This window comes from Alosa sapidissima, chromosome 19, assembly GCF_018492685.1.
Source record: "Alosa sapidissima isolate fAloSap1 chromosome 19, fAloSap1.pri, whole genome shotgun sequence".
NCBI lineage: Eukaryota > Metazoa > Chordata > Actinopteri > Clupeiformes > Clupeidae > Alosa > Alosa sapidissima.
The window spans coordinates 11,867,299-11,882,478 of NC_055975.1; the positions used below are offsets into that span (position 1 = coordinate 11,867,299).

Consider the following 15,180-nt stretch of genomic DNA (forward strand, 5'->3'; position numbering starts at 1 on the left):
GGATTAAATCAATGCAGTTTGTTTTCGTTGGAAAATATAGATTTGTAGAAACAATATAACGACTTGGAGGCCTCAGAGAGCCACTGATGTGCGCCAAGGGATTGCTCCCGCTAATGGAATCCACTTTTGAAAATTAAGATGGACAGACCCTTCGGTAAAAAAAAAAAAAAAAAAAAAAACAGTGGTGTGGGTAGGCTATAGGCAATGCGAGCCCTATGACAGTAGAGAATTATAGGCTGATGAATTTGAAATAATGTAGGGTTCATTTGACAGATCAGATGCGTCTCCGACATCTTTCCAAATAATATACTCAAAAGGCTAACTGACAGGGATCGCCCTTTTCCGCATGGAATTTCGATCAGCCTAATTTGAGATCTACATTTTTATATTCGTTTGTAAGGCCAACTGAATACACTGAAATTCAGAAATTATTTTTAGGCCACAACATTATTTTATTCAGGAAAAAATTGGCATAAACAAAAGACATCGTTTGAAAAAAACAAACATAATGATGCATTTGTTTTCTTGTCTTTTAACACGATATAGCATATTCACAGCAGGTTAAAATTTAAATAAAAAGGTGTTACACCTTCTTAACAAATCGTCTTCGTCTTTTTTTCTGCATTTTCAGTTTCGCGCAGCATTAGGCCTAATCAATTATGAGAGGGCTGGCGAACCGAACTCAACTGTACAATGACGATGACTGAATTACAATGACTGAATGAGCACCCTTTTTTCAAGAGAGAGTTTTAACTCACTGCATAGCCTGTGATATTATGGCATAACCTTGGGATTGTTATGTGTAATTTTGTATTACAAATAAATACACAGAGGGAGGACACATCTATTTTACATTTGTTAATGTAACTGCAGTTTCCCTGCTGTCATTGTGCACAACTACTGCAACGTTTCAGTTTGTCAAACAATAAAAAAAGAAACATTTGAACTGAATTTCGCAAGTGATAGCATAAGTTTGCATTAATGATTGCATCGAGGAAAACGTCAGTTGGTTTTAAGGAGTTAGAAATGTGTGCTATAATGGGACCATGACGAATTTCACCTGAAGGACTGTTGAAAAACATTCAAATGTAGGCCTACAAGTACTTCCAGAACGCTCTATTTCAACTTTTGTCCGAGGCCGTTTTGTTGGGGGTTAAGGCAATTTTTAAAAACGGTGTGGAAAAATATCTGTAGTCATGATAAACGGTGAGTTAAAAGACATATTCAGACGCATTCAATCCTTCATTCAAAACTCGCTTTTTATTTAGAGTGGTCTACAACTTTAACTTCTGAATGTTTTCCCTTTTATATTTCCACCGAAGAAACACAAACACACTGTAAATGACCATCCCTGCACATCTAAGCTATAAACGAATGATGCTTTCATCAACTCTGTTTACACTAAAGTAACTGCATTTCATCCAAAGCACCAACTGCGAGCATTTCATTTGACTCAACTGCGACTGTCACACACTAGACTGACACCACATGCCTATGTTTCAACGTGCTGTAATGACGCGCAGCTCTTTCTGTAGGTTGCGGGCTCTCAATGCTAGATTACACCATTAAAATATCCATGCAATGTTCCATACCTTATCTGCTTGAATTTGTTCCGATTGCCACGTTCATTACAAACGTTTACATTCAAGAAAATGGGATTTTTCTCCGGTGATACTATGTCATATGTTTCTACTTCGGTAGAGGACAAAGTAGTGAAACTCTACACTACCTCATTTTTCCAGAAGAGGGCAACACTTTACCCACGACCACAACTGAATGTGTTTATTGAATGAAATGTGGGGCGTGTGCGTGTTGGGGGAGGGGGGGGGGGGGGGTCACCCTGTCGGCAAATGCACATCCAATGACAAAATGGAAAAAAAAAAAAAACTTTTTTCAGATAACATGATTAAGTGTAGCTTATCCATAGAACTGCATTGACTGAAAGGGGATTCGTAGCCTATCATAATAATAAGTATATATACTCTTTTGATCCCGTGAGGGAAATTTGGTCTCTGTATTTATCCCAATCCGTGAATTAGTGAAACACACAGCACACAGTGAACACACACTAATCCCGGCGCAGTGAGCTGCCTGCATCAACAGCGGCGCTCGGGGAGCAGTGAGGGGTCAGGTGCCTTGCTCAAGGGCACTTCAGCCGTGCCTACTGGTCGGGGTTCGAACCGGCAAGCCTCAGGTAACAGGTCCGAAGCGCTAACCAGTAGGCCACGGCTGCCCCAATAATAATAATAATTATTATTATCTAATAAGGTAGATTATGGTACCATGTCTCAGCCTATTTCCTCTCCAATTTCAGGATCAGAACCTAAATGTCTGATGACCGCGTCCCTGAAGAAAGACATTACTTCCCTTTACTGGGGTAATCCATGTTTGATTTTTTAATCAGGCCTATGTCGCTATAAGTGCGACCTGAAGTGATGTTTTCCATGTGTGTCTCGCCTGCATACCTGTGAACTGGTCTCGTCAGAGAAGACAGTGACACTGCTCCTTGTTACTGTCGGGTCGACTGTTAAGTTTTACAAGCGACATTTTGCGAGCCAGTAAACGATACCTTCTTTACTTACACAGGAAACACCGAAAACATGCTGTGATAAAGCCAGCCTTTGGAATTCAGTCAATACCCTATATAGTAACGGGTGTACTTCAACCAACATAGGTATTGATTACAACAGGCCTGTTTTCAGTACAAGTGACACCCTTCTTCAATCTGGTCCGTCCATTCGGACTGCGCCACTATTTTGCACTGCATAGGCTTGCATCACTGACCTTACGACCTCATCCACGCGCGCACTCCCATCCCATGATGCACTCGTCATGTGCAACCTGTGGTGAGCTCAGGTCTGTTCCTGCCACTCCCTGATCAATCAAGCCAGAAATACGATCATACTTCAGTAAAATTCGCCATTAAGTGACAGTCAGTGACTGTTCCAAGCAGTGCGTAAATTAGCCGGTCTGAAGTGTAGTAAATTATTCGGTCTGACTTTCCACTACATCACTTTAATTCTGCAACGGCAATTAGTGGCATGTCTAGCCAGGAAAGCACATGACACATTGTGTTTATATGTTCGTGTATACCGTGAATGTGTTTTCATACCTTTTCAAAAAGATACAGCCCAGGCTATGTCTGCATGCGCATGCATGGCATAACTGCACCAAGGCTTGGCTGCTATTTGACCAATTTATTTGTAGCCCACTTTCTAAAACAACATTTTGTTAAGTAGTCTACAGATGCCTAGGTTATTGCGTATATGTGTGTTTCTCTTAAAGTGGTTTGTGGTGTCGCCAAACTCTCCAGAATATTAACCCATTAGGTATTAACTACTCTATTCACAATTCGTTTTACATAATACCACCTTTCGTTGTATGTGCTGGTAAAGGTTATAGCAAAATATCACACCCATCTCACTTACCAATTCGGATTACTCAAAGGTTAAATTGTGTAGACCGGATGGTGCATGTGCGAGGAAAGGCAGCCTATCCGGAGCCTGACGGACCAATGAGATCAAACCAATGTGCGTAGCGTAGCCAGCTCGATTGACGTGGAGGACGCGTCAAATTAATCTGAGCAAACTCCAGGCTCCGGGATAAGAGAAATTTGTCTTTAACGGATGAAGATCACTGCAGTCCCAGTGTTCACAATAGTTTCTCGTTGTAGTGGGGCGTGGGACCGCAGCTTCGAGAGAAAAACTTGCGGACTCCGTCATTTTCTTGTTAACTTCCTCGCTTTCCCCCACCCGGTGCAATCGACACAGTGCGTTCAGCCATTGAAGAGTAGCTATTTCAAGGAAAGCATCACAAAACCACGGGCAAATGGGTGAGCCACTCTTCACGTCTGCATGCTTCAGTGGCAGGAAGATGATAGCGGCAGAGCATGTTTTACACGCCTGCATAACGCCAGAAATAACCGTAAAGTCGACCACGGGTTAGTCAAAACTGGATGGTCTCTTTTGCATGGGTACAATAGCTGCTAGAAACAAATATACTAGAGAACAGAATTTCTGACTTGTGCCATAGTCCTTGCATGCCTTGGGTCTCTAGCAACGCATGAGCTGTAAATTGTAAGTTTTTAACATGATATCCTCATTCTGCCATATTAGACTCAATGCCATAGGCGAGGTAAGTGTTGTCTATTTTTTGTACCCTACTGGGTCTAAATAATAGAGCCGCTTACATTGGATCGCCATTTTACTCATAACTTCCAATAGTGACGGCATGGAAAGTCTTCATGTTCTCCAGCTGTTTTGGAACAAATACAGTGCAAGTAATGTTTTTTCTTTCTTACAGAGCAAACATATGGGGAGGTGAACCAGCTAGGCGGGGTGTTTGTCAATGGACGTCCGCTGCCCAATGCAATACGGCTACGGATAGTGGAGTTGGCTCAGCTCGGGATACGACCTTGTGACATTAGTAGACAACTCCGCGTCTCCCATGGCTGTGTGAGTAAGATCCTAGCAAGATACAACGAAACTGGGTCGATTTTACCAGGTGCAATCGGCGGGAGCAAGCCACGGGTTACCACACCTAACGTGGTGAAAAACATAAGGGAATACAAGCAGAATGACCCCGGAATCTTTGCTTGGGAAATTCGAGACAGACTTCTAGCGGACGGCGTTTGTGACAAATATAACGTACCATCAGTCAGCTCTATTAGTAGGATTTTACGGAACAAGATTGGAACTCTGTCCCAGCCGAACCAGTACGAGACCAGCAAGCAGCCGCCGCAGCCAGGAATTCCATACAACCATATTTATCCCTATTCGTATCCAAACGCAATGTCACCTACTGGGACCAAAATGGGCAACCCTGGTGTGCCCGTCACGGGCATATCACGGGGCTGGCCCTCAGCACACACGGTCAGCAGTATCCTTGGTATGAGACCCTTCATGGACCCTGCAGGTTAGTAGTTCAAACACGAATATTTCATCCTATTTTTCTCGACTATGGCTTTTACGTATTGTTGAAATCCACCACCTACAATTTGTTTTTAATTTAACCACTATAGATTTTGTTGTAATAACGTTTAATGTTTATTCAATACTTATGGCGTGGGATGCATAATATAAATCAAGTTGTTTTTCCATGTAGGCCCTGATCCTAACAAGGAGGCATTTGAAAGGGAAAAAAAACATTAGTCTGTTGTCTTTAAATTAGCCTAACTAAATGCACAAAACACTCCTTGGTCAGTATAAAATGAAATAACACGAATCGAGATAGATTAGGCTGCATTCTCGACAGAAATATGCTTCTTCGGTCCTGAAAACTGGAATTCATATTACTGGAACTCAAGGACCAATAACAAGATATAGGCCTAGATGTTTATCATTTTTTATATTTACATCCTGACAGCAATAGATCAATTGGGCACATTTCAGAACATATTGTTTCCTGACATGTTATTATCGTCGTTTTTTTTACTAGGCCCACTGTATCTCTTGATAAGATATTTTGCACGCTTTATTTAAATTGTCATCATGTGTCTTGTTTAAGGTAAATGGTAGTCCAATGCAGTGTAGCATAAATAGCAGTAACCTATATATTTGTATAATAAGAATAACAACAGTTATAATGATATTATTATTATTATTACTATTATTATTATTATTATTATTTTAACGTATAATATTACATCCTGGTGCACATACATTTTCTTCTGTTTATTATTTAACGTGTAACGTATTCAACGTAGGCTATTAGTTATAGTTTTGTAAAATAACCCTCAGTTTTTTACAATTATTTTTGTGTTCAAATATGTATTGAATATTTAAAAATGAAACTTATATGAGGGATTGTGAGGTCTCTGATCTCATACCACAGGGTATTTTTACGATTGATCTTTCTAAAAATATATTTTATATAGGCTATCGTCTCATACATAGCATATAGTGATTCTTATTTTAGAGGGTCTGATGTCCAACTATTTTACAGTTCTGCTCTACTAGAATGCATCTAGCCTGACATGTTTTTGTTGCCATCCAGCCATTGCTGCAGAGGGATACCCACCAAAAATGGAAGACTGGGGAAGTGTCAACAGAGGGACGTTTTCCACCGCTCATGGGGTGAACGGAATTGACAAATCGGCTGTCGACGCGGACATTAAATATCCTCAGGTAAATGTCCTCAGAAAAACATAACATACTGTCCAAATGACAGTGTTAGTTAAAATGTAGTGTAAAACGTCCTGTTGTTCCCCGTTGAGGCCTACTAGGCTGTGTAAAATGCAACGTGTGTTTTTCCAGAGTGAATAGCGATAGTCAGCATTCCTCTCAAGAAGCTAGCATTGGGCACTCTTAACATGGATGAAGATCATTTATATAATTATTTGTAGGTGTTAGTTACCCTGTTTTCTGTCTTTGTATGTGTGCGTGCGTGTGTGTGTGTGTGTGTGTGCCGTGTATGCGTTCACAGGCATCGTCCACATTGTCCAGTTATGTACCTGCGTGTGCATACTCTCCCTCAAATCAGTACGGTGTCTATAGTGGTCCAGCTGGAAGCTATGTGACTCCAGCTCATCACTGGCAAACCCAGGGCACGACCCTATCGCACCCAAGCAGCGGTATGACGATACACGCGGGTGACATCCATTCGCCAATGTCATTCAAACATGCAGCGCGAGACGGTAGGTTACACCTGGTTGCTGCTGATTACTTCATACTGCAACTTGAAAACGTGTAGTGACGACTTTTTCGAAAATACTTAGATTTGTCATGCAATTTTGTCCAACCATTTATCATGACAACAGAAGGCGGTAGCCAACACATTATTTCGCAGAGAGTCCGAAACATTTAACCAACCAACCAACAAAGACATGTCTTAAAAGGCAAGGTTTAGAAAAATTCACGGTTCAGTTTCAAAAAAGCGTTATATCCATGATACCGTGAATGGTGCCATTTTGCATCATGCTGGGCATGTGTTGTGATCGAAAACATAGCTTCTCTGATGTAGCCTATAGTCACATATATTGCATTGTTCTAGCATGACATGGGGAAAAGACGTGTGTATAGGGTCTGGAGTTGATTAATACCGTTATAAAACCACAGAGACAACCCTAATAGTGCATAGAGAGAACACTCATGAACTTTATGTGCATAGTTCGATTCATTACATAATCTGGCTTTACAGCGGAGTTTTCAAGGTTCACATAAACAGGCTTTGATTTTAAGTAGCCTAATTATTCCTTATTTCTCCAAAAATATTGTAGGCTATGGAAACCCTGAAATGCCAAGAGTTTATGCATTATTTAGACATGGTTTCTCGAGATCTCGGATTTTGCTGTAGTCAAGATAACGAAACTTTGTATAGGCTATAGTTATTGTTTGCCTTAATTATAATAATTATTATTAATATTAGGCTATTATAATTATCATCATTAATACAATCCTCTCAGGTCGAATATTTATGTTAGCCATAGCCCACAGAAAATGTTAGCATAAAGCTATATGCTCATTAAGGATTTAAAATATTGACCATTACTTTTGAAAATGTACGTGGTGTTGCATGAACAGTGTTTTTTTTTGTAGACAGACAAAAAAGTGTGAGACAGAATTATGACTTGTTTGCTCTCTAAGCACACTCCTTGTCTATCTGCCCCCTCTTTGCAGGAGACCGTAAACCTCCCAGTCCCTTGAGCAAGCACGAGGCTTTGAACAGCATACACGGACTCAATCTTCCTACCTCATCATCATAACCCCCCAGAAGCTAGAGAGGAATCACCACACATTACGAGCCGCAAATATCCCATTTAATTGCGTGCATTTCAAGATCTCGAACAGTAAGTCGAAGCATTATCTAAAGTGTCTTGGAGGAATGTATCGATACAGCCATCCGTTGTCAGGCTTACCATAACTTGTCCCTACAATATGTCCAAAACTGAATGTAAACCTCTGGGCATGGATGCCATAGCCTCCCTCATGCCGCGGTGTTGAACGATAGGTTTTGAATCGTATAGGATGCTCCATGTATAGTCTACTTCTATCGAAGATTGCAGTCATAACAGTTATGTCATTGATACAAATGTGCAGATTTGTTGTTCTGTTTGGGGCTATTTTGATGACAAAAGGCAAAGATGCCTATATTCATGTACAGAAATAAAGAAGACGCATACAGATTCTGAGAGACTGCATTCAACTCAACGATGTGAACAAGTTATTAATATTAAATGTAAAATATTTGCAAAAGCTTTAATTATATTTTTATAAATACTTATGTAAATATGCTAAATAAAGGCATTGTAAATATTAACTTGGAGACAGTGTGTTTAAATGTATCTGAAGTTAAATAATTTCACGAGACCTGCGTCTTTGCTTTTGATCTGATGGCAGGTTGACGATGAGCACCTGTCCTGCTCATTGTGATTTTGTATTAGGGGCTTATTGGTATTAGCGATAAGTACATTAGCCTAGCTGAGACTATCAAAAAGTGTATGTGTGAGAATGTATGAATCGGCTACTTGCTCGCTTAATGACGCATTTCTCTCTTGGCGCCTCTGTGATGCTATCAGGTCGGCTGGACGGATGCCCTCTTGGTGTAGGCTACTATCAATATTAACCATCTTTCACACTGGAGTCTGTTTTGTTCAAAGACCAGTTTAGATCTAATTGTGATTGAAATATTTGAACCGTAGCCTAGCCTACCTTTGTCAGATATTTCTAAAGCACATATCCGGGACCGGCTTGGTTTTTGAAGTTTAAGAGCAATGTTGCTTAGTAGGGACTCACTATTTAATTTCAGTCAAACTCGTGGGGTGCCATTACGTTGTAGAATTAAATGGAAGGCTACATTTTAGAGTGGAGGATCTAGTGTTGTCAAGTCCCAGGAAACTGATGGTATGGAAAATGTGGTTCATATAACATGAACAAGAGAAGTGTAACCTATTTGTATTCATCTATAGACCTAAGATAGTTGACGTAAGACAATGCATTTCAAGTAAACCTCCACATTTAAACCAATGGAGGTCTATGTGGACTATGTGTCTGTTTATATACAGCTGCCGTCTAAACGTTGACAGTATCAAAACACTGACTGTGGTTCTCACGCACTTTTAGGGGGCCTAGATATTTTCCATAAAACTTGTGCGATCAAAAGAAATCATATTACATGTTCAACTGCACTGCGCTCTCCCTCTCTCCCTCTCTCACACACACTCTCTCTTACTGACTCATTTAAACATGCGCACACAAACACGTGCCAAATTTCAGCTATAAAACTGGAGACAAAATATAAATAGTGCTTATGTAGCCTCCATGGAAAACACGACATAATGTCCAAATTATACAAACCAAGACATTTCTTCATCATTGCACGACACATTTATGTTTTTAAATCAGCACGCAAAAAAAAATAAATAAAGCTAACTCTGCAGGGGACCCAATCTTCAAGCACAGCCCACAACATTCATATCCAAAGAGCGCAAACAAAACAGGCTAAATTGTATTGTCTGATAACGACTAGGCCTTTATATAGAGACCTATTTACTGCGCGAGAATTCGTAAATGTTCATTATTCCTGGATATGCCAATGGTAGGCTACTAATTTATGGATATTGTAACGTATTATATTATTATTATTAAATGGAGTGATTGAAAATATAGGAAAGACATAAAGAAAATACTAAGAATGACAAAATTGACACTTCCACAATTGTATGAAAAAAAAAAAAAAATTACTGAGAATCCCTCCTCAGAAATGTTTCACATTTCACACATAGCCCACTGTGTAGAATTAGCAAATGATTAACGATGCCAATCTTTCCAAAAACAACGTTATGGATACACTAAATATTTACATTAATATAAAATCCTTGCATGCAGAAAAAAGTATCATAGACACAAGTGCAAGGCTCATGGCGAAACAGTAGTTACACCATAAACTTGGTGATTGTTTTATTCACAGCTGAGTATACTGTTTGCAGATTTTCTTCTAGAAATTGCCTAGAGGATATAGCAATTAATTATGCAATCTGATAATGGAAATGGGTGCAGTACAGACTTAAGGCTCCCATTTTTTGACCAACAATGGTGATTTATTGGTGTTACAATGCTCATCTAAGCCAAACACACACATCCTACTGCAAGTTAAGCACATATGTGAAGTCAGAGAGAGCTATCTCAGTGTGCTGCTGATAGAATGTCCCTGTAAAGCAAGTGTCCTTTAAGTCAAAGAACTACACTTAAGGTCTCCAGTTTCCCCTTTGTGTCCTTTTGTTTGGTTTGTTTGGTGAGTGACTATTTGGAAAACTGTTTGCTTGGTAACTTCCCTGATATTTAGCACTCAATAGGAGAGCAGAGCGCAGTGTTGGGTGCTGGGTTTGAGCATTTGAAACTGTTAGCCATAGATTTTGAATGGTGGACACCTTGCTGGAAAATTGAGATAGGCGTTTTCCACGCAGCTCATTGTTTTGATCATTCAAAGCAGCTTCTGGGGAGCAAGGTTTTGGTGATGAGGAAATTTCCACTGTCAGCCAACACCACTAATATCTGAGGTTAAGGTAACATCCTTAATTCCATGAGGTAATGACAATGTCAGTCAAATGAGTGATAATTGGAGGATGTAGCTGTATAACAATGGAAAACTGACATGCCTCAGATTTTTTGTTCACACCCTTAATCTCATGTCTGGCAACAGCTAGTCCAGTGACTGGATTTATGGCTTGACTGTATTGGTTTGTCATGAAGTTTCTACCCTAAAAGAGATCCAACAGAATTGAACTGGTGGCCGTGCATCTAGGGTTTTTTTTTTTACGGAACAAACATATAGCTTGTTTTCTTTTGTTGACAAATGAATAGTTACAGTAGCTGTCAGTTATTAGAAGAATATGTGTTTTATGTGTGTACCTGTTATTAGGAAAGCATTCATAGCTGGAGGCATGAGACAGAACTAGACTGCTGTTAGTCTACCTGGCCAAGCTACCAAAGGAACTGTTTATCTGTGATCAAAATGATCTATTTTATTTTAAAATGATACCATACAACAATTTCCTTAACCTATGGCATAGCAGATTGAAAAATATAAGCATGTCTACATGGCAAGATTTTATAAGCCTAAGGATGGGAATCCTCAAGTGATAATTAATTTATGAGTTTGCAATATGATGTGTATGTCAGTGGTAAATTACAATTAAAATGACATACAATGTTATGTTAAAAAATCTCATTACCTCAAATCATGAACAATATTGAAGTGCTTTTGAAGTTGTATACCTGCCAGAGAAGTCTTAAATAAGCTGTAGTATAGTTTTTGGATAAACATATGTGTGTAACATTCATAATAAAAATGGCTCTGCTCAGATAATGTATGCTACCCAGGTCAAACTAGCATCTGTTGTTATCACCATGTCCATATGTCAGCATCTTGGTGAGAATACTACACAAAATTATATTTTTACTACACAAACATTATATAACATGTCAACTAAAAGTATATCATATATTCTTAAACTATTTTAAAATGCATAACTGGCAGAAAGAGCTGTTCTTGTCTAGCCTATACAACTCCATGTACTATCCAGACTATAGACATGTGTTTACCATGGTGGCCCCTCTTCCCTTCCTAAGCCATTTAATTGAAGAGGAGACCCTGAACATTTCAAGTGGCATCAAACAGCTGAGAAAGCTGATGGCTTTGCCACAGGAGCCCACTCACGCAGGCTTCTGGCACTTCACACTGCGTCCTCTGTTTAGGCGGTGCCCCTCAAGCCAGCTCAGCAGGGCTGAGTGGACCCTGGGCAGTGCTGGTCACTTCAGTGTTGTGTTTGTGTGTGTGTGTGTGTGTTGTTTGTGTGTGTGTGTGTGTGTGAGTCATTGGGCTGGTGAGAAGCATCCACTGTCCACACACAGACACTTTGTTGTCGCCGCATGCATGTATACATATGTACCGTTTAAGTCATTTATTCAGGGGATTTGCTTTGCCTGATCTGCGTTTGCTCATTTTTGGAAAACTTATTACAAACTGCAATGGCATGAATGAAATACTTTTGGGTTGTGTGTGTGTGTGTGTGTGTGTGTGTGTGTGTGTGTGTGTACATGCAAGTACATGTATTTTCTAGCATGTGTCCATGTATTTACGTCAGCAAAACCAAAAGATATACCATTTTTAGCTTAGCTTGCACTTCACATATTTATGTATTTTTTTGTATTTAACCATACCTAATGCATGCCATTACAGATTTGTATCACCCAGAGAGAAGAAATACTTTTCTGATTGGCTGGTGGGGTGGCTATTAATTCTGAATAACAGGACACCGTTCCATATCAATGCTTATGAATGGTAACTATAACAACCATAGTAGGATGACGGTTGCAGCGCTCTAGAATCTTTGGTTGCAGGCTTTGCAACAATGGAATCAACTGTAAACAAGCTAGGCTAACTGTCCATGCTATCTAAAGTTGTACAACAAGCTGTGTGTCGGGGAGTTTTTTGCCCCTCGCCCTCGTCCATTAATTCCGTATAACAGGACACCTCGACGGCCGTTATCCCTTACATAACTTTTACCCTCACCTTCATATACTGAGCAAATGTTTTTAGTTTGCTACTTTTATTACATACATCAGTAACATGGTGAGGAGCTAGGGACCCCACTGAAATGTCTTACTTTATTGCAGCAGATGGTGTTGTCCTGTCTTGCCATTTTCTTTTCCACTGAGATTCTCTGTGGTGTCCCAAAATTGCACTCTCTCAATCTGAAAGGCAGAGAGCAATATAGTTGTATATAGTTATAAATCAGAATCCTAGCGAAGCCTCTGTGAATGTGTGGTCCAATTCTTTTTTGATTCTTCACAGAAAAAAAAAACTGCAGATATCTGCAAAGTTTCAGCAGTTGTTGCATTCCTACACATTTGTACTGAAATCTAAAAAAATGTCTTCTATCTGTTCAAGTCTTGAATTTTCATGAAGTGAAATTAAGTTGTGGTTGGTGTCACCAGTCACTAGGGGGAGATGATATGTGGGCATGGAAAATGGTGGTAGTAATATCCCTGGTGATGAAGGTGAGAACCAGTAAAAGCTAATTCGAGGAAGGACTAAGGAGAGGGACACTGGAGTCCGAATCATTTCACTGGGGGTGGAATTCATGGTTGTGCAGTTGAAGCAGGTGCACGAAACAGATGCATTACATGAGCTCTATTAATGTTGTATAACAGATCTGTAAACAGAACACGGACTGGTTGGATAGAACGATCTGATTTCATAAATGCGAAGGTCATAGCTTAATTTACTGAACTACCTGGAATGTAATTGTTGGGTGGTATAGAACGTTAATTCAGTTTTTGTATTGTATTTAATTTTTTTCGTATTGTATTGTATTCAGGGACGTAGCACAAAACCCTGGGCCCTATGCAGAAACAGTTCTGACGGGGCCCCCCTCCAGATGTCACACTTTTTTTCATACATAACATTTATTCCAGTCTTTTCAAGAGCCCTCTATCCCCTTGGCGCTCTAGTAATCAGTCCCACTTTTACCCCAAGTCCGACGCCCCTGACTGTATTCACAAATATGGTCATTCAGCTCAATTATACCTATACGCACGTGAAACAGCAAACCAAGTGGCTTTGTCTTTCTGAGGGAGTGTAATAGTTAATTGCTAATACTAATTGGTCACAACTTGTCAACAACTGGTCCAGGTACAAATATAATACATCTGCTGCAGCCTACATTAGACTGACCGTTGCGTTCAAGTCAACACAAGTGTAGGGATGTGCGATTTGACCAAAATCTCACATCACGTTAAAGGTCATTCTATGTCCCGATACACATTGATAGTCCAGCACATTTTCTGTAAATTCAATGAATAAATATAACAATCTATGTGGAGGGGCTATGCAGTCACATTTTGAACTGAATACTTGACAGTGGGGGCTGATCTCATTATTTTATTCACCAATGTACATTTTTGACATGTTTGGTGAGTGCTGAAGTGCTAATTTTGCACACTGCATATACATATATATATATATATATATATATATATATATATATATATGTATATATATATATATGCAGTATATATATATATATATATATATATATATATATATATATATACAAACAGCATGTACAGTATATCATGACCATCGCAATATGACATGACAAATAGATCTAGATCATGAATATCGCAATATGACATGACAAATGCATCTATATCATGAGTATCGCAATATGACAAATTTCTGATACGGCAAAAATTCTTACCATGGAGAGGACTTGTCACAATATATGATAGAAAATGCAATATGGTACAGCCTTAAGGCACAGTTTGTTGAGGGGCATAGTACAAACCTCCAACTACAGACTCAACTCAGCATTTTTAGCAACACTTGATGATGACACTGGTACAGTCACTGGAACAAAAGGTTACACGTATAGTCAGCCATTTGCATGTGTATAACCAGTGGGTGTTCCATCATAGATGTTGACTAATCTAACAACTGACATCCAAATCCTTCTGATGGTGGGCGATTTATCACAACCCACTATTTTAATATTAATATTGATATGGAAGATTCTGTTTATGCTGCTTTGTTCTGACTCCTGCATGGAACAGAAACGCCTGTTTCAGGATATGCATGTGATGTGACCAACGCTCCAAAGAATGACAGTTTTTTTAATGGAAGGGGACACAAAGCAGAGAAGAAATATTATTTATCTTCCTGTCTTAAAGTCTTAAATATAAGTTAACACTAAAGTGAACAGGAATGTCTTTTTTTCCCCTCACAGCATTGGCCAGACTCCTCTGCAGCTGCAAGCTTAAACAAATGTGGATTATTATGAAATGAAGCACCCTAGGTAATGGTGAAGGCGATACCTTTACAAATGCTGAAAGCAATGTTGGACTTCATTTTTTTCTGCTGACTGAATCATTTGTCACTGTCCAAATTGTGTATGCAGGGATCAGACTTGCTTTGCACAGACAAGAGCCCAGCTGAAGTGTCCGACACACTGCTGGTAGTGGTGGAGGACTTTTGTCTTATCAGGACATTTTGGAGGAACATTACTCCAAAGTAAAAGAAAGACAGAAAGCAGTTTTATTCATTTTTAGAGAAGCAGGTCACTGCTCGGCAGAGCCAAGTGAGGTCAAGTCTCTTGGCGTATCAGGTAGTACCTGAAAAGTGAGACATCAAGTAGTTTAGCATTTTAACATGTTTTAGCTTGGAATCGTTGAACAAAATGGA

At 39.5% G+C, this 15,180-nt stretch overlaps 1 protein-coding gene across 2 annotated transcripts; it reads left to right on the top strand.

Annotated features, from left to right (window-relative positions):
• The first annotated feature begins 3,557 nt into the window (after positions 1-3,557).
• pax1a (paired box 1a) lies at positions 3,558-8,256 on the top strand. 2 transcript variants are annotated; one of them, XM_042072089.1, is made up of 5 exons: positions 3,558-3,940; positions 4,303-4,914; positions 5,995-6,125; positions 6,424-6,634; positions 7,617-8,256. In XM_042072089.1, exons 1-5 carry the CDS (start codon positions 3,829-3,831, stop codon positions 7,700-7,702), a joined length of 1,152 nt encoding a protein of 383 aa, XP_041928023.1. In that variant the 5' UTR covers positions 3,558-3,828; the 3' UTR covers positions 7,703-8,256. The 2 variants fall into 2 exon arrangements, with proteins under 2 accessions (XP_041928023.1, XP_041928025.1); XM_042072091.1 differs by having other exon boundaries at positions 3,562-3,832.
• Positions 8,257-15,180: the final 6,924 nt, after the last annotated feature.

Excerpts from the sequence above, each read along its gene's own strand:
- pax1a (XM_042072089.1), top strand. The coding sequence starts at position 3,829 with ATGGGTGAGCCACTCTTCACGTCTGCATGCTTCAGTGGCAGGAAGATG. Across the intron at positions 3,941-4,302 it reads AACCGTAAAGTCGACCACGG|AGCAAACATATGGGGAGGTG; the intron begins GTTAGTCAAAAC and ends TCTTTCTTACAG. Across the intron at positions 6,635-7,616 it reads CAAACATGCAGCGCGAGACG|GAGACCGTAAACCTCCCAGT; the intron begins GTAGGTTACACC and ends CCCTCTTTGCAG.